Source organism: Monodon monoceros, unplaced genomic scaffold, assembly GCF_005190385.1.
Source record: "Monodon monoceros isolate NGI ecotype Baffin Bay Population unplaced genomic scaffold, NGI_Narwhal_1 Super_Scaffold_13, whole genome shotgun sequence".
Taxonomy (NCBI): Eukaryota; Metazoa; Chordata; class Mammalia; order Artiodactyla; family Monodontidae; genus Monodon; species Monodon monoceros.
Genome location: NW_021703769.1, coordinates 64,797,138 through 64,823,121, shown reverse-complemented (window position 1 = coordinate 64,823,121; position 25,984 = coordinate 64,797,138). Strand labels below are relative to the sequence as shown.

General features: G+C 39.9%; 1 protein-coding gene across 2 annotated transcripts in view; it reads right to left on the bottom strand.

Annotated features, from left to right (window-relative positions):
• Window positions 1-2,104: 2,104 nt before the first annotated feature.
• The window catches only part of ANKS4B (ankyrin repeat and sterile alpha motif domain containing 4B), a 62,102-nt gene continuing 38,222 nt past the window's right edge, over window positions 2,105-25,984 (bottom strand). The window contains exons 1-2 of one of the 2 annotated variants that reach the window (XM_029222180.1): window positions 9,701-9,922; window positions 2,105-4,129 (exon numbers count right to left, since the gene is read on the bottom strand). In XM_029222180.1, coding sequence (XP_029078013.1) covers window positions 3,055-4,129; window positions 9,701-9,864 — 1,239 coding nt within the window. In that variant the 5' untranslated portion in view covers window positions 9,865-9,922 and the 3' untranslated portion in view covers window positions 2,105-3,054. Of the gene's footprint in view, window positions 4,130-9,700; window positions 9,923-25,984 lie in introns of those variants that run through there. The other variant, XM_029222181.1, reaches the window with a different exon arrangement.

Here is a 25,984-nt window from a genome sequence, read left to right as displayed (position 1 = left end):
CTAGGCTGCTAACAGAAAAGAAATAGTCCTCACACCAAAGATGACTCTCTCCAACTATATTAGAGTTAGGGCAGGAAATGGATCGAGAGTAGTGTTGCAATAAGAAGTTTTTTGCCTTTCAAAGTTAACTCTTTTCCATTTCACATTGCCCACCCACCTCAAATGCCGCGTGAAACCACTGAAGTTGGTCAGAATCATAGGAATCAACAGACCAGAGTAATCTGCATCCCGTCTTCAGCCTAGGCATCACATTCTGTTGTTCAGCAATATTTATTGACTACCTGCTGTGTGATGGATTGGCACTTGGTACAAGGGATATATCAGTGAATACAGGACAGAGCAAATTCCCTGTCCTAAAGGAGCTTACATTGTAGTAGGGCAGAACCTAGCTTCTCTGCTAGGGAAGTGGGCATAGGAGAATTCCCAGGAGCTGGAACTGTTTAATTTGCCTCCTTTGCTCCTTGATATGTAAGACCAAAGGTAATTCTGTTTGGTTCATACACTTTAAGCCAGTCTTTGCAATAATCATCAATATAGTATTTACCCTTTAAATGGAACAGGAGTTATTCAGAGAATGGTAGATGAGCCTATGGAGTCTGTAAGCTGGGATACCTTAATAAAAATAAAATGCAACTATTGGAGAAAAAAAACCCAACACCTTCTAACAACCCATTCTGGCCTCCCTGTGTTTTATGTTATTCACTGTTATTATATAAAGGGATTATGTTTGCTCTCTCCTTTTTAATCCAGCAATGTTAAGGAAGTTTTATGTGAGGTTTTAAAACCCACGGAACACGCACTCGCTTGAGGTGTTTTCAAATTCATATCCCTTTATCTCATCACAGAACTGACATAAAGTCCAATGGGATGGTCCTGGTGAGAACTTCCAGTCCTGCTGGGCAAACATCCCCTTCCCATATTTCTGAGCAAATTGCTACCCCTCCAGTAGGGCAACATGGACAAATTCCAACTAGAAATAATCAAATCCCATGAAGCAGGACTAAATCCTATAATGCTGAATTCCAGTAACATTTTTGCTGGCCTGTCTTTTCTTATTTTCCCTAAGAGTACCTTTCCATTTACTATTCTATCATCTTCCAAGTAGCAATGCTGGTTGCCAGCTCAAAATTCTTTATGCTACCTCTCATCTGCTAGAATACATTGTCAGGCTTTCTATATTATTTTTACCTCTGACAATGATGTACAAAGCACTGCTGGAAAGCATCCTTTTTGTTAACAGTAGTACTTTCCTAGGGGCTTATACTTCTCCTATATCCTGGCAATGAGTGTCTCATTAGGCAGATTCTGGGGGTTACTTGGAGAGAGGATCCTGGCATCTACAATAAGGACATACTAATAGAGAAAGACTGAGACACTACAAACTTTTTCTGAGTGCCTTCTATGTGACTACTGCTTTCATGTACATTATTTCATGTACAACTGCAGTTTACTCCAGAACAATGAAATGCAGTATTTGTGAACATAATCATCCCCTAGTGTAACATATTCATTCAATGACTGACAACCTTTTCGATCCATTCATTGAGGAAGAATGTGCCAATTGTTCATCAGATTTAAGCATCTGTATCCTCCATGGTGCCTCTTAAAGTAACACAGACAGCTGTGAATCAGGAAGCATGCTGAAGCTTTTTCTATATTATACACATAATCAATGGTAAATTCCATTTAATGCAAGGCTGGCTATAAAAATCCAGTGAAGCTTAGCTATTCAAGTAGGGTTTCAACTTAAATTTGGGATTTCCATTTAAATAACATCAGCAGCAGTATTAGTGTTGACAGTTTATATTGTAGAACCTACATGTATTCAGACGTGCAGAAATGGTGATAGACAACAGTAAATAAAAGATATGTATATAATAAGCATAAAAGGTAAAATTTACTTTTACAATTGAATTTTCCCTACAGAGAACCTAGATTTCTTTTTCCTTTTTTTTTTTTTAAGTTTCAGGAGGCACTTACCCTTAGGAAAAATCATCTAACAAGCCAGAGTTCTTTTCTGTATCCTTTCTCTCCTCCCTGACTCTCTTGCTTAAGCACTGTATTAGTCTGCTAGAGCTGCTGTAACAAAATACCACAGACTGTGTGGCTTAAACAATAGAAATTTATTTTCTTATAGCTCTGGAGGCTGGAAGTCCAAGATCAAGGTGATAGAAGGTTTGATTTCTCCTGAGGCTTTCCTCCTTGGCTTTCAGATGGCTGCCTTCTTGCTGTGTCTTCACATAGCCTATTCTGCGTGTGTGCACATCTCCAGTGTCTCTACCTCTTCAAAGGACAACAGTCATATGGAATTAGGGCCTCACCTTTATGACCTCATTTGACCTTAATCAGCTCTTTAATAAAGGTAATATCTTCAAATACAGTCACATTAGGGATTACGGTTTCAACATAAGAATTTTGGAGGGAGAAAATTCAGTCCATACAGGTACCATACATTCTGTTTCTTTGTCCTCTCTCTCTACCTGCCATCCTCTCTCTGTTCCCAGGCAGGAGTACTATAGACCCATTTCTATTACTTGTGAACATGTGAACATCTGTTGAAGGGTTAGACACATTTAAGTTGGGCATCACGCCACGGGCCAATGGAGGAACTTTAGTCTCCACCAACAGGTAAAGTCATAGAGCTAAGGACAGAACTGGAGTTCGAATCCCTAGCTATGAGGACCAGAAGTTAAGCAGCAGCTAATATGATGAGAGATTATAATTTTAAGTCCAGAGTTAGGAAAGTGAAGGAAGTTTTTCCCTTCTCTGTCATCCATTTAATCCTTTCTGTATTCAAAAATATCAAAAAGATAATGGAAGAGAAATGTCATTTTCTTATTCCCAGGTCTCCTTGAGTTTCTCATTAGTGGTTTATGTGGACAGGTATAGACTATTTCTCAGAGGAGAATTTGGGCCTCTTAGATGGACACCTCCAAAACCCTAGAAACCCAGTAGTCTGGTACTGGGTAGAGAGTGGGTAGTGCCTGAAATGTTTCCAGTGGGCCACAGCATCACCCCACTGCTGCAGACTCACCCAGTTGACCCAACACTCCATCAGAGGCTGGTGTCGACCAACTGCCCAGGCTGTTGTAGCACCTGCTTCCTTCTGTTTATGGCACTAAGGACTTTCTTCCTGGGACCCAGCTGCATCTGTATGCTCTGAAGGTCCTCATCAGAGCAAAGCAGCAGAGCTTCCAGATCAATCTGCTCTCTCATGAAAATAGGAAGGAATTCTTCCAGGCAGTGGGACTGCAAGAACACTTCCAGGGGAGTAGCATCAACCACATCTTCCTCCCATTCCACTTCATCCTCATCCCAAGGCAGATCATCTTCATGGTGGTTTTCCGCTCCCTCTTCATCAGCCTCAGGTCCTCCTTGTCTCTGAAGCAATTCACTGGGCATTTTCAACCCCAACTCCCTCTTGCTGTCTGAGATGTCTTCAGGGCTCAATATTCTGTTCCTTCTAAAAACAACATTTCCTAGACCTGGACGGTTGAGAATGGATTCGTGTTGCACACAGCTGTCCGCCTTTACTGAGAACTGGAGCTTCTCTTTGAAGTGCCCTGAGAAGGGGTCTTCGTCCTCCTCTCTGAACACTTCCATCACATTCTTCTGCCCACTTGTTCTCTCCTTCCCTAACGGCTCTGCTGTATCTTTGTTCTTCTTGAACTTTATTTTAAAGGTGTCTTTAATGCCCTTAGACAGTGACCCAAATGTGTTGGAAGCAGAAACATTTGAAAGGGATGACCTGGAGAAAGTGTCCTTGGAAGAAGAAAGAGTCCCAGATTCCTCCTTGTTGTAGGTGCGGGCCATCTTATTTTGGTGCTTTTCCTGGAGCCTCTCACACTCTTTGATCTGCCTCCTGGCATTCTTCTGAGCCTGCTCCTTCAGCCTGGTGACCTTCTTGGGGTTCATGATGTTCTGGGCAGTGGCAGCATTATCCAAGAGACCAACACATTCATTCTGCTCTCTGCTGGCAGCAGCATCCAGTGGAGACTGTAAATCGTTGTCCAGGGCAAAGATGTTGGCTCCAAAGTTGATCAGAAATGAGACACAGTGGGCATGACCATTGGAGGCTGCATAATGTAAAGGAGTATTTCCCCAGATGTCACATCTATCAGGATCCCCTCTAGAAGAGAAAATATAAAAAATACATGCTAATTTTTTCTCTGAACATGAGGTCTAAAAAATAAAAACTACAAGAACAAAATGCATGTTAATCCTGCCTTGACACTGTTACAAGATAACTTCTGAAGGTCCACATATGTCACATCCAGACATCACATGGCCAGAAACAGAAAGAGCCCATATCTACCCTGTATCTCCTCGTTAGAAGCAAGAAAAGCTTTCTAAGAAACTCCCAACATGAGCAACTTTCTTGTCTCATTGGCCAGAATTGGGCCACATGCCTAAGGGAAAGGAAATAGAGCTACCTTGTTTATCTTAAATCAATTAGATTTTTCCCCTGTATAGCATTACCCCGTGGTGTGCTGGTAAACGTTAACAACCAGCTCACCCAGGAAAAAAATCAAGCTCTGATTTATATAGCATGCGCCAATTTCTGTGATGTAAACACACCACCATAGCACATTTCAAGCTCCTAATGTGACATTACTGGACACAGAATTTGCAAGAGGTGCACAGTCAATTGAGTATAAATTATTCCCACCACATAGATATTTAATAGATGTGCGTTATCTTAAGAGCAAAGATAACAGTAAAATGTGGTAAAATAATTAGAAAGTAGTAAGTTTTGAGTATTACCTTTTTAATATAGTTTATTAAATTTTAAGTTTATATAATTTTATTTTTAATAATGGATTGTTTATCTGATTCAAACGTCCTAAAATTTAGTAGTCATCTCTCCTGAGCTGGTAAGAGCTGGTTCTGAAACTATACCTTGTACCTTAAAGGATCTTGGTCCCTAAGGTAGAGACAAGATAGAAACAAAAATCGTAACATGGAGGACACCAAGCTTGTTTCACAGAGTATCAGGGAAACCACAGATATGCAAACAACTTGCTGACAGCCCCTCCAATTGAGCATGAGCATCACACGGGCGCACTGAGGGACTAGAATGACTGAGAGCACACTTTGAATGCCGCAGGCTGAAAATCCACTGCATGTTATGTACTGGACTCCTCCACCTCTGAAATTGTACATGCAACCCATGAAGGGGCATGAAGGACTGTCTGGCCTGTGCAGGGAACCCTTGAACTCTCGAAACTTACGTTGAAACTTGCACTTACTTTCCATCAATCATTTCTGAGCACCCTCCCCCTCTTGTTCCCTACTTCCAAGATAAATACTCCATTCAAATGCCAGTCAAGGAGCCAGATCTAAAGCAGTGCCTCTTGTCTCCTTGTTTTCAACCCCGCAATAAAGCCTTTTCTCTCTGCAAAAGACTGTTCCCTTGGTCCTTCCATTGCACAGTGAGCAACGAGCCCACTTGCTCAGTTACAGTTCCAGTACACCACTGCTACCCTCCTCTGAGTCACAGGTAGGGAAGTGAAAACTGAACAAAACTGGTTCCCCATCAGCAAGAAAGAAGAATGGGGCTTCCCTGGTGGCGCAGTGGTTAAGAATCCGCCTGCCAATGCAAGGGACACTGGTTCGAGCCCTGGCCTGGGAAGATCCCACATGCCACAGAGCAACTAAGCCCGTGTGCCACAACTACTGAGCCTGAGCTCTAGAGCCCGCAAGCCACAACTACTGAGCCCACGTGCCACAACTACTGAAGCCTGCATGCCTAGAGCCCGTGCTCCACAACAAGAGAAGCCACGACAATGAGAAGGCTGCGCACCGCAATGAAGAGTAGCCCCCGCTCACCGCAACTAAAGAAAGCCCGCACGCAGCGACGAAGACCCAACACAGCCAAAAATAAATAAATTAAGTAATTAAAAGAAAATGTATTCCAAAAAAAAAAAAAGAAGAGAAGAATGGATACTGGGCAGGAAGCAAACAGTGTCTAATACAACTAATATTTGCACAAAGAGTCTACTGATTCCTCAGTTTATTTCCACATAATTATGAGTAGTTCTGCAATGGTTTAAGGTAGAATTGGGGGCATTATTAGATAGCATTATGGCCAGGGACCCCATGCCTGACACAGAATCGGGTACATGGTAGATAAAAAAGATTTGAGGAATGAATATCTACTGGAATACTGCCCCAGGCTTTAACCCCCACCCCTTGCCCTTCTCCTGTGAGGCCTTGAGTTACAAACAGGCACAAATGAAAAGTAATAACTTTTTAAGGTAAAGTAAAGTAATAACTTATTGTTAACTATGGCTCTGACCCCAAGCCACTGTTGAGAACTCTGATAATACAGGTACTAAAGGGCATCTTCCTTTGCCCTAGTCTAGACTCCAAAATCAGGATCTCAGTAAACTTTGGCCAGGCTGGCCCCATGGGATGGCAGGAGAGAGAGCCTGAGAAGGCCTCTTAACATTCCTGGTAAGTAGCAGGTGGAAACAGGAGAGAAGGTCCATGCCCTTGCGACTGGCATGTTAATGCACTGTGGCCCTTCCATTCCTTGCCCCTTAAATTTGGTCCCTGGACCAGCAGCAGCAGCAGCAGTAACATCACCTGCAAGTTGTTAGAACTGCAGAATCTTGGACTGCATCCCAGACCTCCTGAATCAGAAACTGAAGTTTAACAAGATCCCCAGGTTAGGCTCACTGCAGGTTGAGAGCTGTACTAGTTAAGGTGACCCAACCAGTGTCCTATAATTTGGTGAATCAGATTTGTAATTCCTCCATGGGAATCCTTGGCTTCTTCATGCTTTTTGGTTACAAAGCACTTACACATTCTCTGTACCTCCCCCCTACCACCAACAAGCACAATCTTTCTCTTAGAGAAGGAAGAAAAGAATAATTATCAGAGGGGTAAAATAAGACTCCAAGCACGTAATTGATTTTCCCACCAGTACACGGGCAATACACTTTGGATCAGGCCTGCCTCCAAGTCTACTGGTCTCCAACACAATATGGTCTTACGTTAACTCACCTCAGCTTTTCCCTTTTACCTGCTGTGAGGCCTCAAGTTCAACTTTTCTAGGACTCAGAGTCCTCATCTATAAATTTAGGATAGTATTACCTACTCATAGAACTATTACATGAATCACTCAACATACATATAGCATTAGAAATGTGCTTGGTACATAATGAATACTCAATAAACTTTACCTGTTACCATTTCCCTTGTCTCTAAACTCAAAATCCTTAATTTCATATATTTATTTTTTTCTCACACCCATCTAGTAAATTCCTGCAGCACTGCGATGACTCTTGTGGCTTTTTAACACTTATAGTCTTAATTTGTCAAACATGTCCTGCCCCCCAACTAGATAATACGTCTCAGAGGGCAAAACCTGTGTCTTTTGTCCTTTGTGTCTTTTGTCCTTTATATCATCCATATCTCATAGCAGATGTCTCAAACTCAACCTAAAGAAGCCAAGAATGTAATGTAAGTAACTTAATGGGGCCAGGTTTGTTCTTTCAACGAAGTCATAATTAAGTGCAAGTTCCATCTAAAAAGCACAGACATTGATCAGCTGTGGCTGATTGCTACCTTGAATAAAAGCAGACACAATATTGCCAGAGTTTCCATTTTCCAAACAAAGCCAGAAATCCGGAATTTCATGTGAAGCTTTTTGATTTTTAAATGTTGGCTCAAATTTAAGAGAAAAATACAGTGAAGTCCAAATAAAACACATTTGTGGACTAGACCCAGCCATAAGCTGGCAGTTGGCAACCTCCTTCTGAGCAGAGAGAACAGTGTAAGCAGACACACATATAGGTGATGTTACATATTTGTGGCACCAGGAGTATACTTCAGTGTGACCAGAGATAAGGGAAGGGAAATAAGTTCAAAGAGGAAGGGAAGAAAATAAAATTGAATCTAAGGAAAGCAAATATATTAAATAACACAGTTCTGTTGCACAGCCTTTTCCTGATTTAATTGTCTCGGATCAAAGGAAACCTCTTTCAACCTTAAAATAGTTGTATATCTTAGGGGAGCACAGTACCTCACCCCCAAAGATGGAGTTTCACTTCTTATTTATTTTAACCAAACACCACACTCAAAAGACATAAAAGAGGGATTGTAAAACATCTAAGACATTACTGTAAACATAAACATATGGATTAAGTTTGCCTGAAATTAGATTGGGTAAGTTAAAAGAGAAATTATTGAGAGGAGTGAACTGTGGTAAGGATGTTAGAGGTATTAAAAAGTTTGGGTTAAATCTACATGCTTCAGGTCATAAAATAGTGGAATTTTCCCATCCTGAGGGACCTTATATGATCCTTCAAGATAGGAAGAACATGAAGAAAATCTGAGGTGACCCCAAAGACTGTTCTTCTCTTAAGAAACACAAAATTCCAAATTTAAAGATGAAACTGTCAGTAAGCTGATTCATGAGTTTCCCTGGTGCATTTAAGCTATTTCCACTTGAAATAAATTCTGTTTACAGACAACTTTCCAAATTAATGTACAACTTAAATCAAAATGTTTACTATTGACAAGTTGGGGGTCCTTCTAAAATCAGTCCTTGTCTTTCAATCCCTGATATCCTTCACATTTCTTGATAGAACCATTACACATACCTGTCCAGATAGTCACAAACTCATTTGATGATCTGAGTCCAATACTGATGTTGTTCAATGTATCGTTTCCTTCAGCTAAATTCATAAAATTTTGATTTGACTTTTTTCCTATCCTTCTTTTCCCAAAAGATAAACTCAATGAAAAGATTTTAAGTAATCATATTTTGCCCTTGCTTTTTTGTAGATTAGTACATTTGGGCAATAATTTTTAGAGCTGGATTGCTATTATTGTCACAAAATAGGCAATTTGCTTATATTAAATTACTCTGAGAATCTGTTCCATTTCAGTTTCTCCTTTTGAAGTTGATTTGATTTTTTTGGAGTTGTTCTCAGAAAAAAAATCACTCTTTCAAGAAATGTTTTTCTACATAGCAAGGAATATTTAGACTCACTAGTAATCAAATAAATGCAAGTGAAAATGCACCACCATCTATTTGCCTATCAGACAGGCAACAAATAAAAAGAATACTACTACTCAGTTTTGGCAGGAGTGTGAGGAAATGAACAATGCTGGAGGAAGCATAAAGTGGTTCAAATTTCCTGGCACAATATGTGCCAAAAGCCTGTAAAACATGGCACCCTTTTTTTTTTTTTTTTTTTTGTGGTACGCGGGCCTCTCACTGTTGTGGCCTCTCCCGTTGCGGAGCACAGGCTCCGGACGCGCAGGCTCCGCGGCCATGGCTCACAGGCCCAGCCGCTCCGCCGGCATGTGGGATCCTCCCGGACCGGGGCACGAACCCGTGTTCCCTGCATCGGCAGGCGGACTCTCAACCACTGCGCCACCAGGGAAGCCCGGAAAAGATTTCTAAAGACACAGAATTAAAATATCTTCCCCCAAGGCAAATAATAGTGCCTTAGAGTTCAGGATCTGTGTGTGTGTGGCTCATAAAGGATCAGCCAACACATGGTGCCAGTTCTCAGAGTGAAAAGAGAGCATCTCTGAAGCATTTTCTCCTTTTCTCTAAAAAAGACAATTTTTTACACAGACTAGAAAGAAAGCAAAGTATTTTCACTTTTCCCCTGCCTCTTGCTGCTGTCTGCAAAATCCTACCATAAACAGTTTCCAATCAAAACCATCAGGTTGATATTACCCTCTGCTGCAGATTATTTCTAGGGCTTCCAAGTTCCCATGGTAGGCTGCCAGGAGTGTGGGAGTCATGCCATCTTCATCAGAAAGATTCAGATCTCTCTTGGTAGCCTCCTTCAGAAGTTCCAGGTAGCTATCACTAGCAGCTTGGTGGTAGCGAGTGGACATTTTTTCTGCTCACCAAAGCTTTGTCAAATATCACTCTCCAGGCAGAGCAGAATGTCAGTGAAGCAGCCTTCCTACGAAGCTTGTTAATCAGTGACAAGGAAGAGTGTCAGCCCAGGGCAAAGCTCATTCCAACCTCCCTCCGTGGAAGGCAGCCAGAAAGGTTCACAGCACTGAACTTAGACCTTTTCTTTCTGGAATGGCCATGACATTGAATACCGAGGACTGCTGTGTTCATCTTGAATGTTTTGAGGCACTGTTTTTTTTTTTCTGTCCTTTAACAAGTCCTGAATGTAATATTGGTCATCTAGGCACAGAACGTAGAAAATAATTTCAAAACAACTCAGAACTAGTCTAGTTCCCTGGAGAGGTCTCTTTTTTAAAGTGCTGTATTGAGGTATAATTCACAAACTATGAAATTCACCCATTTTAAGTGTACAATTCAATGATCATTACTAAATTTAGAGTTCTGTAAGTATCACCATGAAACCAAGCAGGACCCTGTGGGGCCTTCCCAGGGACAGACCCCCTCCTCACCTAGTCCCCCACCTCTTGTTTATAGAAAAGCTGTAGCCTCCTAGGCCTTCCCCGAGTTCTAAAGAGCAAACTTAAACAGAGAAGGGAGAAAAGACAGGAACAAAGGAAAAACCATCAAGCAAAACAAAATAACAGTTTAGCCATAAAACAAAGTCAAGGGCCTTTAGTTCCTTCTCGAGGACTATAGATAATATCTTGAACCATATCCTTGAGTTGTTTGGCAGATACTAAAACCCTCACCAGGTGAAAAAAGTTAACTGCATGCCGACCACCAGCACATAGACCCCAGACCAGTTAGAACCAGAAGGTTGACGATTGAGATTCCCAAAATATCCCCCTGTTACCTCACCATCAACCAATAAGAGAACTGTGGATGAGCTGATCGCACATCCTGCGACCCTCTCCCTTACACTGTGTTTAAAAACCTTTCCCTGAAAGCCATTGGTGAGTTTGGGTCTTTTGAGCAGAAGCTGCCCATTCTTCTTGCTTGGCACTCTGCAATAAATGCTGTATTTTCAGTAGATTGGCTTTGCTGCACTGAGGGTGAGCAGACCCAACTTCTGTTTGGTAACAACCATAATCCAATTTTATAACATATCCATAACCCCCCAAATATCCCTCATGCTAATTTGTAGTCAATCCTCATTCCTACTCTCAGCCCCAGGAAACCACTAATCTGCTTTCTGTCTCTACAGATTTGCTGTTTGTAGGCATTTCATATAAATAGAATCATACAATGTATAGTCTTTTGTGTCTAGCTTTTTTTCAGCTTAAAATAATTTTTTAAGGTTCATCCATTTTATAGCATGTAACAATATTTCCTTCCTTTTTATTTCTGAATAGTTTCTACTATACTAATATACCACATTGGCTTTATTCATTCAACAGTTTATGGACATTTGAATTGTTTCCACATTTTGTTTTTATGAATAATGCTGCTATGAACATACAAGTCTTTGTGTGGACACATATTTTCATGTCTCTTGGGTATATACCGAGGAATGGAATTGCTGAATTACATGACGATTTGTTTTTAACTTTTTAAGAAATTGCCAAACTGTTCTCCAAAGTGACTGTACGATTTTCATTTCCATCAGCAATGTATGAGGCTTCAAATTTCTCCATGTCCTTGCAGCATTTGTTATCTGTCTTTTCATTTTCAGCCATCCTAGTGGGTGTGATGTGGTATGATTGTGGTTTAAATATTCATTTCCCTAATGAACAACAATGTTGAGCATGTTTTTTTATGTGCTTATTAACCATTCTTACATCTTCTAAAAAAATTCTTTACTCATTTTTTCATTAGGTTGTCTTATTATTATTGAGTTATATAGGAGTTCTTTATATATTCTAGATACAAATTTTTATCAGATACATTTTGAACTTAATGAAAATGAAAGCAAACATTGCAAAATTTACAGGATGCAGTTAAAACAAAACTTACGTGGGAAATTTGCAGTTTTTAATGCCTGTGTTAGAAAAGAAGATCTCAAATCCTTAACTTAAACTTCCACCTTACGGAAAGAAGGAAAAGCATAGAAAAATTAGTGTAAATAAAGAGCACAATATAAGACCAAAAACATGGTCCAAATTTATCTGCAATCAAAATAAATGTAAACAGACCAAATTCACCAGTTAGAAGACTGAGGTATGTCTTATTTACAACAGACATCTAAAATATAAAATTGCAAAAAAAATTGAAAGTGAAAAATGTAAAAGTTATATCAAGCAAATACTAACAACAAATTGGTACAGCTATATTTATATCAGACAAAAAAATAGTTTAAGCCAAAAATATTACCAGGGATAAAGAGAGATAATACATAATGATAAAAGGAACAATTCATCAAGAAAATATGATACTCCTAAACCTGTATGTACCTAATAGCATAACCTCAAAATAGAGAAAACAAACAGTAGTAGAATTTAATGAGAAAGAACAAATCTGCAATCATAGTGGGAGATTTTAACATAACTCCTTAATGTTATATATCAGTCAGACTAAAGATTAGGAAAGGTATAAAAAAATTGAACACAATTAAGAAGCTTTATCTAACAATCCTATATAGAACACTGCACTCAAAAGAAAATGCATGTTCTTTTCAAGCACACGAGAATATTTATAAAAATTGCCCACTTAATAGAACCGGTGCAGGCCTCAACAAACATCAAATAATAGGCTTCATGTAGATCATGTTCTCTGAAGACAGTGCAATAAAATTAGAAACCATCATCCTTATACAACTGGTTAACTGTTCACATGTTCTCTTGTGATATAACTTTTACATCACTTTCATCATCAAATACTTACCATTTTGCATTGTAATTTTTGTTCTCTTTAATACGTCATAAATATTTCCCATATTGTTATAAAATATTTAATATGCTTGGATAATAGTCCATGTAATTGATGTGAGGAAGGTATATATTTGAAGTCTGTGACTGTTTATTCCTCTTATCTCTTTTTGTCCAAGTCTTTAGTCCAAGATAAATTATCTGCCCACTCTGAAATAGTACAAAGCTTTCATCTGCAAATTCCTCACAATAATTAGCTCTAAAGGTCAATGTGTGTTCCTTTTTTTGGTTTCTATGAGAACAACAGTGGAAGCTGTAGAAGCAAAGCCTGGAAGGCAGCATTATTTGTTTGTTAAAAAAAAAAGGAATTTTTTTAGCCTAGAGAAAGTGAAATATCCAAACATGATTGTGGGCACTTTGAGAACAATGTAACACTGTTGCTCTATCATTTTTGCATGAGCCACTTTAATTTAGACACAATTGCATTCACTAATGTACTCTAAATAGAAAATCTTATGTAACCTGAGAAAGGGCTTCTCAAAGATGGATTAATAGAAGAGAACACTCTGTTCTATTATACAGTATTCTATTCTATTCTACAGTAATAGAATGCTAAGTGCCAATCAAACAAGGAGTCTGCTGCCAGACAGAGATGATGATGGTGATATTAATGATAATGATACCAATGATGAGAAGAGTAGAATGATAAGAATTAAGGTAGAAGCAAAGGAAAAGGAGGACAGAACAATTATAGAGGGGAATAAGAATTGGAAATGCAAGACAAAGAGGAGAAGGAAGTTTCTCAACTCCAGTAGTACTTACGACTTGGACTTAAACTCTCCTATGAAATGTTAAAAAACTGAGCTTTTTTTTTTTTTTATGGTGAAGATATTGGCACCCTCTGGCATTTCCTTGGGAAAACTTTTCCTTGAGAGAAGAATGGATGGGGAGGGAGAGGGAAAGCAGAAACAAATCTTTATGAATCTGAAGATCCTCCTTACTTCATCCCTTCAAGATGAGGTTGAGAAAGAGGGCTGAACTTGGAGCTAGAAGGCCTAGAGTCCATATGGTCTGGGACAAATTATACTATCTATTTGAGTCTCTATTTCTTTGTGGATAAAATTGGAGGAAATTGCTCATGATCCTATCATCATCACCTAAGCTTACAGGAATAAGGGTGAAATGAGATTTAAAAAATTCCTTACAGACTATAAAGCATGGTATTACAAACTGGAAGTAGTGTGGTTGTGGCTTAGGGGACAGGGAGAGAGCGCTATAGCTCAATAATTGGTCTACTTCCTTATTCCCCAAAGCCCAAAGAAAGCAAAATTGGTAGAAGATGGTAAGGGCCAAGATTAATGAAAATAACTAACACAGATTTACGTATAACGTAGAGACGAATTCCTTATGAGGGGTTGGATAATTGTGGGGCAATTGTGACTTTTGACTGTTTTTTTCTTATGGAAATAAGTATTTGAGTCTGTTCCAACAGTATGCTGCTGGACGCCTGGAAGGTCAGAGAAGACCTGCCATATACAGAGATTTTGAGGATTAGATTTAAGTGGTGATGACCCTCGTATTGTTCTATTAGCTAGCAAGTTAAGGCCCACATCAACCATCCTATTGGAATCAACCCTGCTGCCCTCAACTCACTACACTCCTGCAATATTAGTATAACTTTAGAGAAACATCCTGCAAGTGTCTTCTGTGTTGTTCTGGTTGCTACTTAGGTTCAGAGGGGTAGACTCTATTTCCTCCGTTGTTTTTCTAAAACTCTAGAAACTCAGCCTATTACCAGGATCCCCAAGAATGTAACTCTGAGACCCCTTCTGCCTAGACACCACTTCTTTTTGCCAAAGACTCATAGGAAAACGGGGTTAACGAGCTTCCAGGGACAGCATTTGGAGAGATTCTCTCACCAGTGGGTCTCCTCTTTCCCATAGAGCAATGCCATTTTCAACTCTTCATTGTTGTGTCTATAATTCTGTGACCTCTCCTGCTTTAATAGCAGCTACCTGATAGCTGAGTGGTCTGAACAGGAGTCCCATATACCATGAATGCAATCCTGGCCAAGTAGTCCTTGGATGGAGGATTTATCCAGGGCTTTGACCTATCTATAAAACAGAATCCTGTATGTTCCCTTGCTTCGGGAGAGGAAAAGAAGGGACAAAGACTAGTGGTTGTTGATAATTCCAGTCTACCCCACGAAAAACCAACGCCAGCAAAGTGGAAAACAAACTTCTCCCTTGTTCTGAAAAACCATTCACTGCTATTTGGGAAAGAAATTCAACAGCTTGTGCAACCTATATTTTTATTAATGGGATTGCCCCCTGCACCGCAAGAGGTCTGGCTTTCAAAAGCAGACATTATTTGTTCTTCAAAGCTACTCACATCTAATTACAGAGGAAATTCACTTGTATGGTAGGGAAGCACATTTTTATGTAATAAGGAAAAAGAAAATATCCAAGCAGAACATTTGCTTTTAACAAGATTACTTCATCTAATGAGCCTCTTATTATGAATTCTATTGAAAATAAAAACAATAGCAGAAAGTAAATGAAAATAAAGGGGATTACAAAAGCCCTGTTGTTACCCAGAAAACTTAGAGGAATCAGGCAAGAGCAGAACCAAGCATCGTTAACACACTACCGCATGTGCTGAATGGGTTTATGAGAAATGTATCTGTTGAGGTAAAGACATTTTCATATGGATTATTAAGAAATGTCACTTACATGTGTATTTTTTCCTCTTTATCACTGTAATAAAACTGTTCAACCTATTTGATGTGGACTTTTTCTATTCAAAAGAGATTTCAACAATCCTGCTTGTCATTTAAACTCATATATAACTCTTAAAATACAGAGACTTTCTTTCCCACAGTGAAGATCATTGGTGTTGTTTTCCTTAGAAGCATTGTTTAAACACAAGCATGAAGCAATCAAAAGAACCATTGTCTTCCCTTTTGTTTTTTCTTCTCCAAATGAAAACATTTATGGAAATATTTAGGTGGATAAGTTGAGTATTGAAATTGTAATGTCCCTGAGGTATTGATTGGGCTTAATTTATTCACATAAGTTTCAAGACACTCAAAGTCCTATTTTTTTCTGCCAGAAAAATAGAGCTGTTATTATACCATCTGGCTTGCATGAGGAATCTCTTGGCATCTCTTAACTGCACATTTTATAAATGCTAAACCCCAGATGGCAGTACGTTTTAACAGTGGAGAGTTTTATAAAGGTTTCCAAAAACAAATTCTTTAAAATGTGAATATTAGATAGTCTAAGCAGGGGCTATGAATTTAAATTCCACGCTTGAATTAACTGACTTTGTTAGCTGGACAAATTTCCTTTTATCTTATGTCTTTTCCCCTTCCTAATTAATTATGGTTTTATGAATTGAAGACCTCAATCAACATAATCATATGACCTAAAACCTCACACAAAGTTTAAGTCCTATAAAAACTTCAGGAACAATGATCACTCGGAAACCTACGTCAGTGGCCATTTTGTTTCAAGATGGCAGAATTTACCACGAGGGAGGTGTGGTATAGCACTGTTAAGCAGATTATCAAATACCATCAAAACCATTCAACTTTCTCAAAGCTGATAGTTGGACTGAGAAGACAGGAAAATGTGAATGTCAAGCATTGCACTGAAATAAAGCCAGAGTACAGTATGGTTAAGAACACCGATTCTTAAGTTAGACACTAGACCCTGCATTTTCTTAAACATTCTTCTCTTTCCTCTGCATTTTGCTTTTTGATAATAAGAACAACAACTTGGTCCTGGGGGTTTTATCATCCTATACCTTACAACACAGTAAAAAAGAGTATATATTTTATAGTCACACAGAGCTGTATTTCCATCTGGGAGTTTACATTGGTTTTCTAAGGCTGCCATAAATAGTACCTCAAAGTGGGTGGCTTAAACATCAGATTTTTTTTTGCTTAGAGTTCTGCAAGCTGGAAGTCTGAGATCCAAGTTGTGGCAGAACTGGTTTCTTCTGAGGGTGATGAGGGAAAGATTTGTTCCAGGCCTCTGTCCTTGACTTGTAAAAGGCCATCTTCTCCCTGTGTCTTCACATTGTCTTCCCTCTGTATATGCCTATGCCCAAATTCCTTCTTCTTATAAGGACGCCAGTCATATTGCATTAGGGCCTACCCTAATGACCTCATTTTAAGTTAATCACCTCTGTAAAGACCCTAGCTCCAAACACAATCACATTCTGAGGTACCTTGGTTTTTGAGGGGGAGGCTCCAACATTAATTTTGTTTTCTTTTTTTTTTCAACATTAATTTTGAGGGGTATTGCAACTCCCACTTTCTTGTCATTTCCATTTGCATGAAATATCTTTTTCCACCTCCTTACTTTCAATTGATGCGTGTCCTTTGCCCTAAAGTGGGTGTCTTGTAACAGCATATTATAAGCTCTTGTTTTTTATCCAATATGCCACTCTGTCTTTTGATTGGAGCACTTAGTCCATTAATATTTAAGGTAATCATTGATAGATATATATTTATTGCCATTTTAAATGTTGTTTTCCTATTGATTTTATATTTCTTCTTTATCCCTTTTCTTTTCCCTTTTTTGGTTTGATGATTTTCTTTTGTATTATGCTTATGTTCTCTTCTTTTTGGTTTTTGTGAATCTACTGTATGTTTTTGATTTGTGGTTAACCTGTTATTCAAGTATATTAACCCTCTATGCTTCCCGTACCTGGATATCTGTTTCCTTTGTTAGGTTTGGAAAGTTATCAGTCATAATTTCTTCAAATACATTTTCAATCCCTTTTCTCTTTCTTCTCCTTCTGGGATCCCTATTATGTATAGATTGGCACGCTTTATGTTATTCCATAGGTCTCCTATATTGCTTTCATTTGTTTTTTTCATTTGGCTTTCTATCTGCTGTTCTGATTGGGTGATTTCCATTATTCTGTCTTTCAGATCATTTATCCATTCTTCTGCATTTTTCATTCTGCTATTCATTGCCTTTAGCTCAGCTTTCATATCGGCAAATAAGTTCCCTAATTTTTCTTGGTTTCTTTTTATAGTTTCTAGTTCCTTTTTATAGCAATCAGCATTTCTATCAATAGTCATTTGCAATTCCTTCGCTATTTTCATTATCTCTTTTTTCAAAGTCAGTGTCTATTAGACTGAAGAGGTCTATTACATTGTTCTTTCAGGGAAATTCTCTTGATCTTTTCATTAGGAGTGGTTCCTCTGCTTCTTCATTTTACTCATGTCTCTTGCTCCATAAGTTTAGGAGAAACAATTATATACCGTGGTCTTGGAGGGCTATTTTTATGTGGGAGTGTCCTTGTGTAGCCTGCGTGGATTTAATATTTTTTGGTGCGAGGGCTGTTTTTAGTGTGGCTGGCTGCCACCTCTTTCCTCGGTGTATGCTGGCCATTATCCCCTTGATAGGAGGTGTGATTAGTGTTGCGGTGACCAGAGCCTGCACTGGACATTGAGCGGGGCCTCCTCTTTGCTATGTGGTTGTCATGGGCCAGGTCTCTTCCCTAGCTATTGGGATAGAGGCCCCCAGATCCACTTCTGAGCTGTGTTTCCGAGCTGTCGTGTGAGGTAGGTGGGACTGGAGCTCTCCCATTGGGAGAGGAGCCACTGAGTATTCCTCCACCATAGATGTTCACCAGTGAATGTGCTCTGTTGTGTCACCTGTCACCCGTTGTGTAGGCTCACAAAGTACACTGTCGTTGGCACTGCCTTGGCCAGGTCTCAACCTTGGGAGTGCCAGCAGTTGGCCCTGGTATCTATCAGGTATTGTTTTTACAAGGCAACCAGTGCAGATCCACTGAAATCAGGCCCGAGGACTGCAGTAGGCATGCCCCTGGACCCGCTATGAGTGCTACGGAGCCAGCTCATACCCTGGCCCAGCCCAGGCCCCATGTGCAGGTGCCCACAAAGCCCGCAGCTGCTAAGCCAGAACCATCCCAGCCACAGGAGCACCCGTTGTCCACTCAGATGTCCTGCAGGCGCTGAATTTACAAAGCCGGCAGTGGAGGTGTAAATCCGTGGCTTGTGCAGCCAGGGGGAGAGATTTCATTCAGCCTTGCTGCCTAAGCGGCCCAGGCCCTGGGACTCAGCTGTAGTTTCAGCCCTGTCTCTGCGTGTGGGCAACCTGGTGGCATCTGCTCCCAGAGCCTACCGAGGCAGCGGCTGGGGCATGGGAGGCCACCGAGGTGGGAGGCCCCGAGGTGGCAGCTGGGGCACAGAAGCCTGCTGAGCTGGCGGCTGGGATGCGCTCTCCCTGAGCCCCTGTAGGCAGGGAGTGGTGCATGGAGAAAAAAGCTACCAAGGCAGCACCACTCCTCCCTTTGTGGGCCACTTAACAATGGCGTTTCACTTCTGTGGTGGCCTGGGTTTCTTTCACAAACAATCCCCGTTGCGGCTGTAGCACGCTCCAGCTCCTTCAGGCTGTCTCCATGCAGCCAACAGCACTCCTCTCCCCGGGTCTGTCCTCTAAACGCCGAGCTTTGGCTCCCAGCCCCACCCATAACAGCAGACTCATGTCTCAGGCCACGATGAGCAGGGTGGTGGCACAAATGTCTGTGTAAGTCTCTCTCTGTTCTGCCTGCCACCAACCAGTTGTGGTGCTCTCCTCTGAGCCTCTGAAGCTCACTTTCTGTCACAGCTGGTCTCCCTGCCAGTGAGGCAGCTTCCCACAGTGTTCGGGAACGTTTCCTCTTTTTCAGCTCCCTCCCAAGGCCGCGGGTCCCATCCCACTTCCTCTTTTTTTTTTTTCCTCTCATCCTACCTGGTTACATGGAGATCTTTCTTGTCCTTTCAGGTTTTTGAGGTCTTCTGCTAGTGTTCAGCAGGTGTTCTGTGAGAACTGTTCCATTTGTAGATGTATTTGTGGGAGGAGGTGAGATCCAAATCCTTCTACTCCGCCATCTTGATGTAAATGGATTAAATGCTCCAACCAAAAAATATAGACTGGCTGAATGGATACAAAAACAAGACCTGTATGTATGCAGTCTACAAGAGACCCACTTCAGACTTAGGGACACATACAGACTGAAAGTGAGGGGATGGAAAAAGATATTCCCAGCAAATGGAAATCAAAAGAAAGCTGGAGTAGCAATATTCATATCAGACAAAATAGACTTTAAAAAATAAAGACTGTTACAAGAGACAAGGAAGGACACTACATAATGATCAGGGGATAAACCCAGGAAGAAGATATAACAATTGTAAATATATGTGCACCCAACATAGGAGCACCTCAATACATGAGGCAAATGCTAACAGCCATAAAAGGGGAAATCGACAGTAACATAATTATAGTGGAGGATTTTAACACCCCACTTACACCAATGGACAGATAATCCAGACAGAAAATAAATAAGGAAACACAAGCCTTAAATGACACCTTAAATCAGATAGACTTAATTGATATTTATAGGACATTCCATCCAAAACCAGCAGATTACACTTTCTTCTCAAGTGCACACAGAGCATTCTCCAGGATAGATCACATCTTGGGTTATAAATAAAACCTTGGTAAATTTAAGAAAATTGAAATCGTACCAAGCATCTTTTCTGACCACAGCACTATGAGATTAGAAATCAATTACAGAAAAAAAAAAACACCTGTAAAAAACACAAACACATGGAGGCTAAATAAATATGCTACTAAGTAACCAATGGACCACTGAAGAAATCAAAGTGGAAATCAAAAAATACCTAGAAACAATTGACAATGAAAACACGACAACCCAAAACCTGTGGGATGCAGCAAAAGCAGTTCTAAGAAGGAAGTATATAGCAATACAATCCCACCTCAAGAAACAAGAAAAATCTCAAATAAACAATCTAACCTTACACCTAAAGAAACTAACCTTACACCTAAAGAAACTAGAAAAAGAACAAAGTTAGTAGAATTTTATAAATTTATAAAAAAACAAGACAAACCCAAAGTTAGTAGAAGGAAAGAAATCATAAAGATCAGAGCAGAAATAAATGAAATAGAAACAAAGAAAACAATAGCAAAGATCAACGAAACTAAAAGCTGGTTCTCTGAGAAGATAAACAAAATTGATAAACCTTTAGCCAGACTCATCAAGAAAAAAAGGGAGAGGGCTCAAATTAATAAAATTAAAAGTGAAAAAGGAGAAGTTACAATGGACACAGAAATACAAAGAATCATAAAAGACTACTACAAGCAACTATATGCCAATAAAATGGACAACCTGGAAGAAATGGACAAATTCTTAGAAAGGTACAATCTTCCAAGACTGAACCAGGAAGAAATAGAAAATATAAACAGACCAATCACAAGTACTAAAATTGAAATGGTGATTAAAAAACTTCCAACAAACAAAAGTCCAGGACCAGATGGCTTCACAGGCGAATTCTATCAAACATTTAGAGAAGAGCTAACACCTATTCTTTTGAAACTGTTTCAAAAAAATTGCAGCGGAAGGAACACTCCCAAACTCATTCTATGTGGCCATAATTATCCTGAAACCAAAACCAGACAAAGATACTGCAAAAAAAAGAAAACTATAGGCCAATATCACTGATGAACATATGATCCGGAAATCCCACTCCTGGGCATACATCCAGAGAAAACCGTAATTCGAAAAGACACATGCACCCCAATGTTCATTGCAGCACTATTTACAATAGCCAAGACATGGAAGCAACCTAAATGTCTATCAACGGAGGAATGGATAAAGAAGATGTAGTACAGGGACTTCCCTGGTGGCTCAGTGATTAAGAATCCGCCTGCCAATGTAGGGGACATGGGTTCAAGCCCCGGTCCAGGATGATCCCACATGCCACAGAGCAACTAAGCCTGTGCACCACAACTACTGAGCCTGCGCTCTAGAGCCTGCGAGCCACAACTACTGACACCTGCGCACCTAGAGCCCATGCTCCACAACAGGAGAAGCCACCGCAACGAGAAGCCCACGCACCGCAACAAAGAGTAGTCCCTGCTCGCTGCAATTAGAGAAAGCCCTCATGCAGCAACGAAAACCAAATGCAGCCAAAAATAAACAAATAAATAAATTTACTTAAAAAAAAAGTTGTGGTACATATATACAATGGAATATTACTCAGCCATAAAAAAGAATGAAATAATGCCATTTGCAGCAACATGGATGGACTAGATTAGATTATCATACTAAATAAAGTAAGTCAAAAAGAGAAAGACAAATTCCATATGATATCACCTATACGTGGAATCTAAAAATGACACAAATAAACATATCTATGAAACAGAAGCAGAATCACAGACATAGAGAACAGACTTTCTCTATGTGGTTGTCAAGGGGGAAGGCGGTTTGGGGAGGGAAGGATTGGGAGTTCGGACTTAGCAGATGCAAACTAGTATTTATAGGATGGATAAACAACAAGGTCCTACTGTATAGCACAGGGAACTATATTCAATATCTTGTGATAAACAGTAATGGAAAAGAAAATGAAAAAGTATATACTTATGTATAACTGAATCACTTTGCTGTACAGCAGAAATTAACACAACATTTAAGTCAACTATACTTCAATAAAATATAAAAAAGTTTTGAGGAGGACAAATTCATTCCATAACAGCTTTCTACTTAGTAGCTATCAACTTGGGGGAAATTCACCGTGAGGAGCCTTAATTTCCTTTCCTTATTTCTACCTTGAAGGTTTATACATCGGTGTCCAGCACAGGACCTATACACAATGGACCTGAACAAAAATTCCCTTCCCTCTTTCCTGCAGAGACTCATCAAATCACAGCGTTTCTGAGGACCACCTACTCTTTCCCAGTACCCTGTGTGAAATGTGAATTATAAAGGCATGGATTTATAAAACCCGCAGGGAAACCCAAAGGGAAAGGGGTGGATTACAGAGATTTAGTGAAGGGAGATTTAACAGAATTAGGAGTTACTTGAATAAGAGACAACCCTTCAGGAAATGGGCTGAGTTTCAACCTGGGTTACCCTGATCAAGACTGAAATTCCATAGATCTTGTTTGATTAGCTTTAGTCATGTGCCTACCATTTGTCCAAAGGGTGATGGAGGCAGCTTGACTGAAAGTCTCACCAAGACTATATCTAATGGGAAAGAGAGTTCCTACCAAAAGAAGAGAAAAGGATACCAGACAGAAAAGAATGTACCTGTGTGTATTTAAGTTTACTTATTTATGCTTAGGTTTTATTTGTTACATAAGTAGTCATTTGGTCTCTCCCATCAGAAAGCAAACCCCTTAAAGACAGTCTTTGTCTGCACTTGGACAAATGTGTGTGTTGCTTCTTTTGAGACTTCACAGTTTTATAGTTGGTCGGTAAATGCTCCCTCGGAGAATACCCACAGTTTCATAATGTAAAATTGGGCTCATTTTCAAACAGGAATTCTAAATAATAGTCACAGACAAGTACTGCCACAGTCATGCTGCTTAACAAAAACCCAAAATTAAGTGGCTTAAAAGAATAAGCATTGATTTAGCTCACAAGTCTACAGTCAACTGGTCAACTCCTCTGTGCTCAGCTGACCTCGGCTTGGCTCACTCATTCATCAGCAGTCAACTGGCAGGTCAACTGGGAACCAGTTGCTCTAGGATGGCCTCAGCTTAGATGACCTGTCTCTGCTCCTTGTGATTGTTTATCATCCGGCAGGATACCCTGGGTTTGTTGTCACAGTGAATGCCAAATGCTAAGAGACAGTGCATATGTGTACAGGCCTCAAGAGACCTAGTTTCAGAACTGGCATACCATCACTTCCACCACATTCGTTGGCCAAAGCAAGTTACAAAGCCAGTCAGATTCAGCGGGTAGGAGGACCAGGCTAACTGCAAACCATGCTGCCAAGGATGGGAGTCCAGGGAGGGGTGGAAGATTGGCACCTTTACAATTAACCTACCATATCACCTTAAGAACTTTAACATTTCATATTCTATCAACCTAAAGGACTACGCTATATTGCATTTTCTTTATTTCTATGGTAACCATTACCCTAGCTACTACCTATAATCTGTGTTAATATTTGTATGTAAATGAGCTTTTATTTAGAACTTCTGAGCCTTCTGTCATTCATTTATCTAAGCTGCCCTATTTTTACATTAACAGATCAATGAGCCCTTTTATGCCCTTGTCCTATTTCTTTCTGAATCCATCACCGTTACAAGGCTCATTCAATTTTGATCTGTCTAAAGATCCAAAGGCGGAAAATGACATTAACTTTGTATAGTTACATTGTATAGTTAAAGGAACTACTATATGATGCTCAAGAACATTCTTATTAACATAGTCTATCTTATTTTTCCAAGTTACATCCATATTTCATATTTGAAAGCTATTTTAAGCTATGTTAGCCTGATAGAAAATTCTGTATTTCTTATTTATCTAATACTGCTAAATTCTAATTAATGCCATCTTGTACTTTTAAAGCTAAGCGAACTGCAAGAGAAGCACTGAGTTTTAAAACACCCCCTCATACACACACAAGCACACACACACAGAAAATCATAATGAATTAGAATGAGCCTGGGAGTAGATATCAGAAGATCTGGTTTCTCCCTGGAGCTCTGCTACTAACTTTCTGTAATGACCTTGGGCAGGTCACAGAACCTCTTAGGTTTAATTTCCTTATTTTATATTCGGGAGTTGGACTTTGAAAGCCTCATGAACCAAATCTACTCACTTGGGCAATATACCTTTATACCATGAAGCTTGAATTCATCGGCCTTTCATTCTATAGCTTCTATAGATCACTTATATACAAATCAGGTTTACTGTTATCACTTTTAAATTACTTTAATTGGTTATTTATCACCAGGATAACTCAATCAATACAGAAGTGAATGACGTTTAAAAAAAAAGTATGATACCAAATGTAAAGTAGATAGCTAGTGGGAAGCAGCCACATAGCACAGGGAGATCAGCTCAGTGCTTTGTGACCAACTAGAGGGGTGGGATAGGGAGGGTGGGAGGGAGACACAAGACGGAGAGGATATGGGGATATATGTATATGTATAGCTGATTCATTCTGTTATACAGCAGAAACTAACACACCATTGTAAAGCAATTATACTCCAATAAAGATACCAAAAAAAAAAAAAAAAGTATGAGTCTCTCATCTCCCTATTCCTATTCCGGGAATGATGCATCACGTATACTTATAACCAGTACAGCAAGAGCACAAACAAATCAGAACAGACGGCAGTTGTGAATGTCCAGCACAGCTGGATTGGTGTGGACTGTCTGGATGCCTGCACTGTCTCCTCCCTCAGGTAACGTGTTGGCTCCCCGGCATATAAATGCAAACACACATTTCTATACCCGCACACAGACACATAAATGGATAGAAAATACACACGTTTCTCATTTTTCTTTTTCTAAGTAAAATATGACAACATACTAATCATACAGCTCGAATACTCCAATTCATTGTGGATGTCTTTAATATCAGCATTTATAGATCCAGTTGAATCCATAGATTTATTTTAGTATCTGAACAGTATTCCAGAGTTTATCTAACCATCTCCTGCTGGTAACAGTTAGGTCATCTTCAATTAATACTTTTACAGTTGTTGTGGAAAGTAAGGCAACGGGATTGGAAATTAAGAATTATGAAATATTGTTTGAAAGAACTGCATTTCAGAAAGTGAGGAGGGCACCTGCCCAAAGGAGGCAAAAATATGCATTGTTGTTATGCATTAAAACCTAAAACTCTCTTCAAGAAATGCCTGGTGATTAGCAACAGGTGAGAAGAGGCCTCATACGTCAAGCAGAGACCAGGCATTCACAGAAGAGGAGAGGGAACACATTGTAGTTATAAACACAGGTAAAAAGTCTCATTGAAAAGAATGTGGAAAACAGAAATACATCTGAAAGAGATCCTACGCTTTATTTAGTAAAATATTAAGGATCTATTATTTTTGTAAAGGTTTTAGTTTTCCTAACTAGTGATATGAGACACCTTCTTATTGTAGAGAGCCATGTCTTCCTCATTCTCAAAGTTGGCTACACTGAACACATTTGTATCCTTGTGCCCTTATGCAGAATTGATTCTTAGGGGCCTGGAGCTAGTTGTTCAGTGACTGTCCCAAGCACAGCATTGGTTGGGTCAGGCAAGGCAAGTGAAATTAATCTCTGGTGCACTCACCACCCTCACTTGCTCTCACAGTGGTCCTCCTTCTCTCCATGCCTCCTGCTCAGGGCCTTTGTGCTGCCCCTTAGTCTCCCAGAGCCCCCAGTTTAGGGCTCTGACCAGAGCTGCCTTTTCCAAGGCAAGACCCCACACTCTGGAAAAAAGGTACAGTATTGGGGGAAGCAAGCC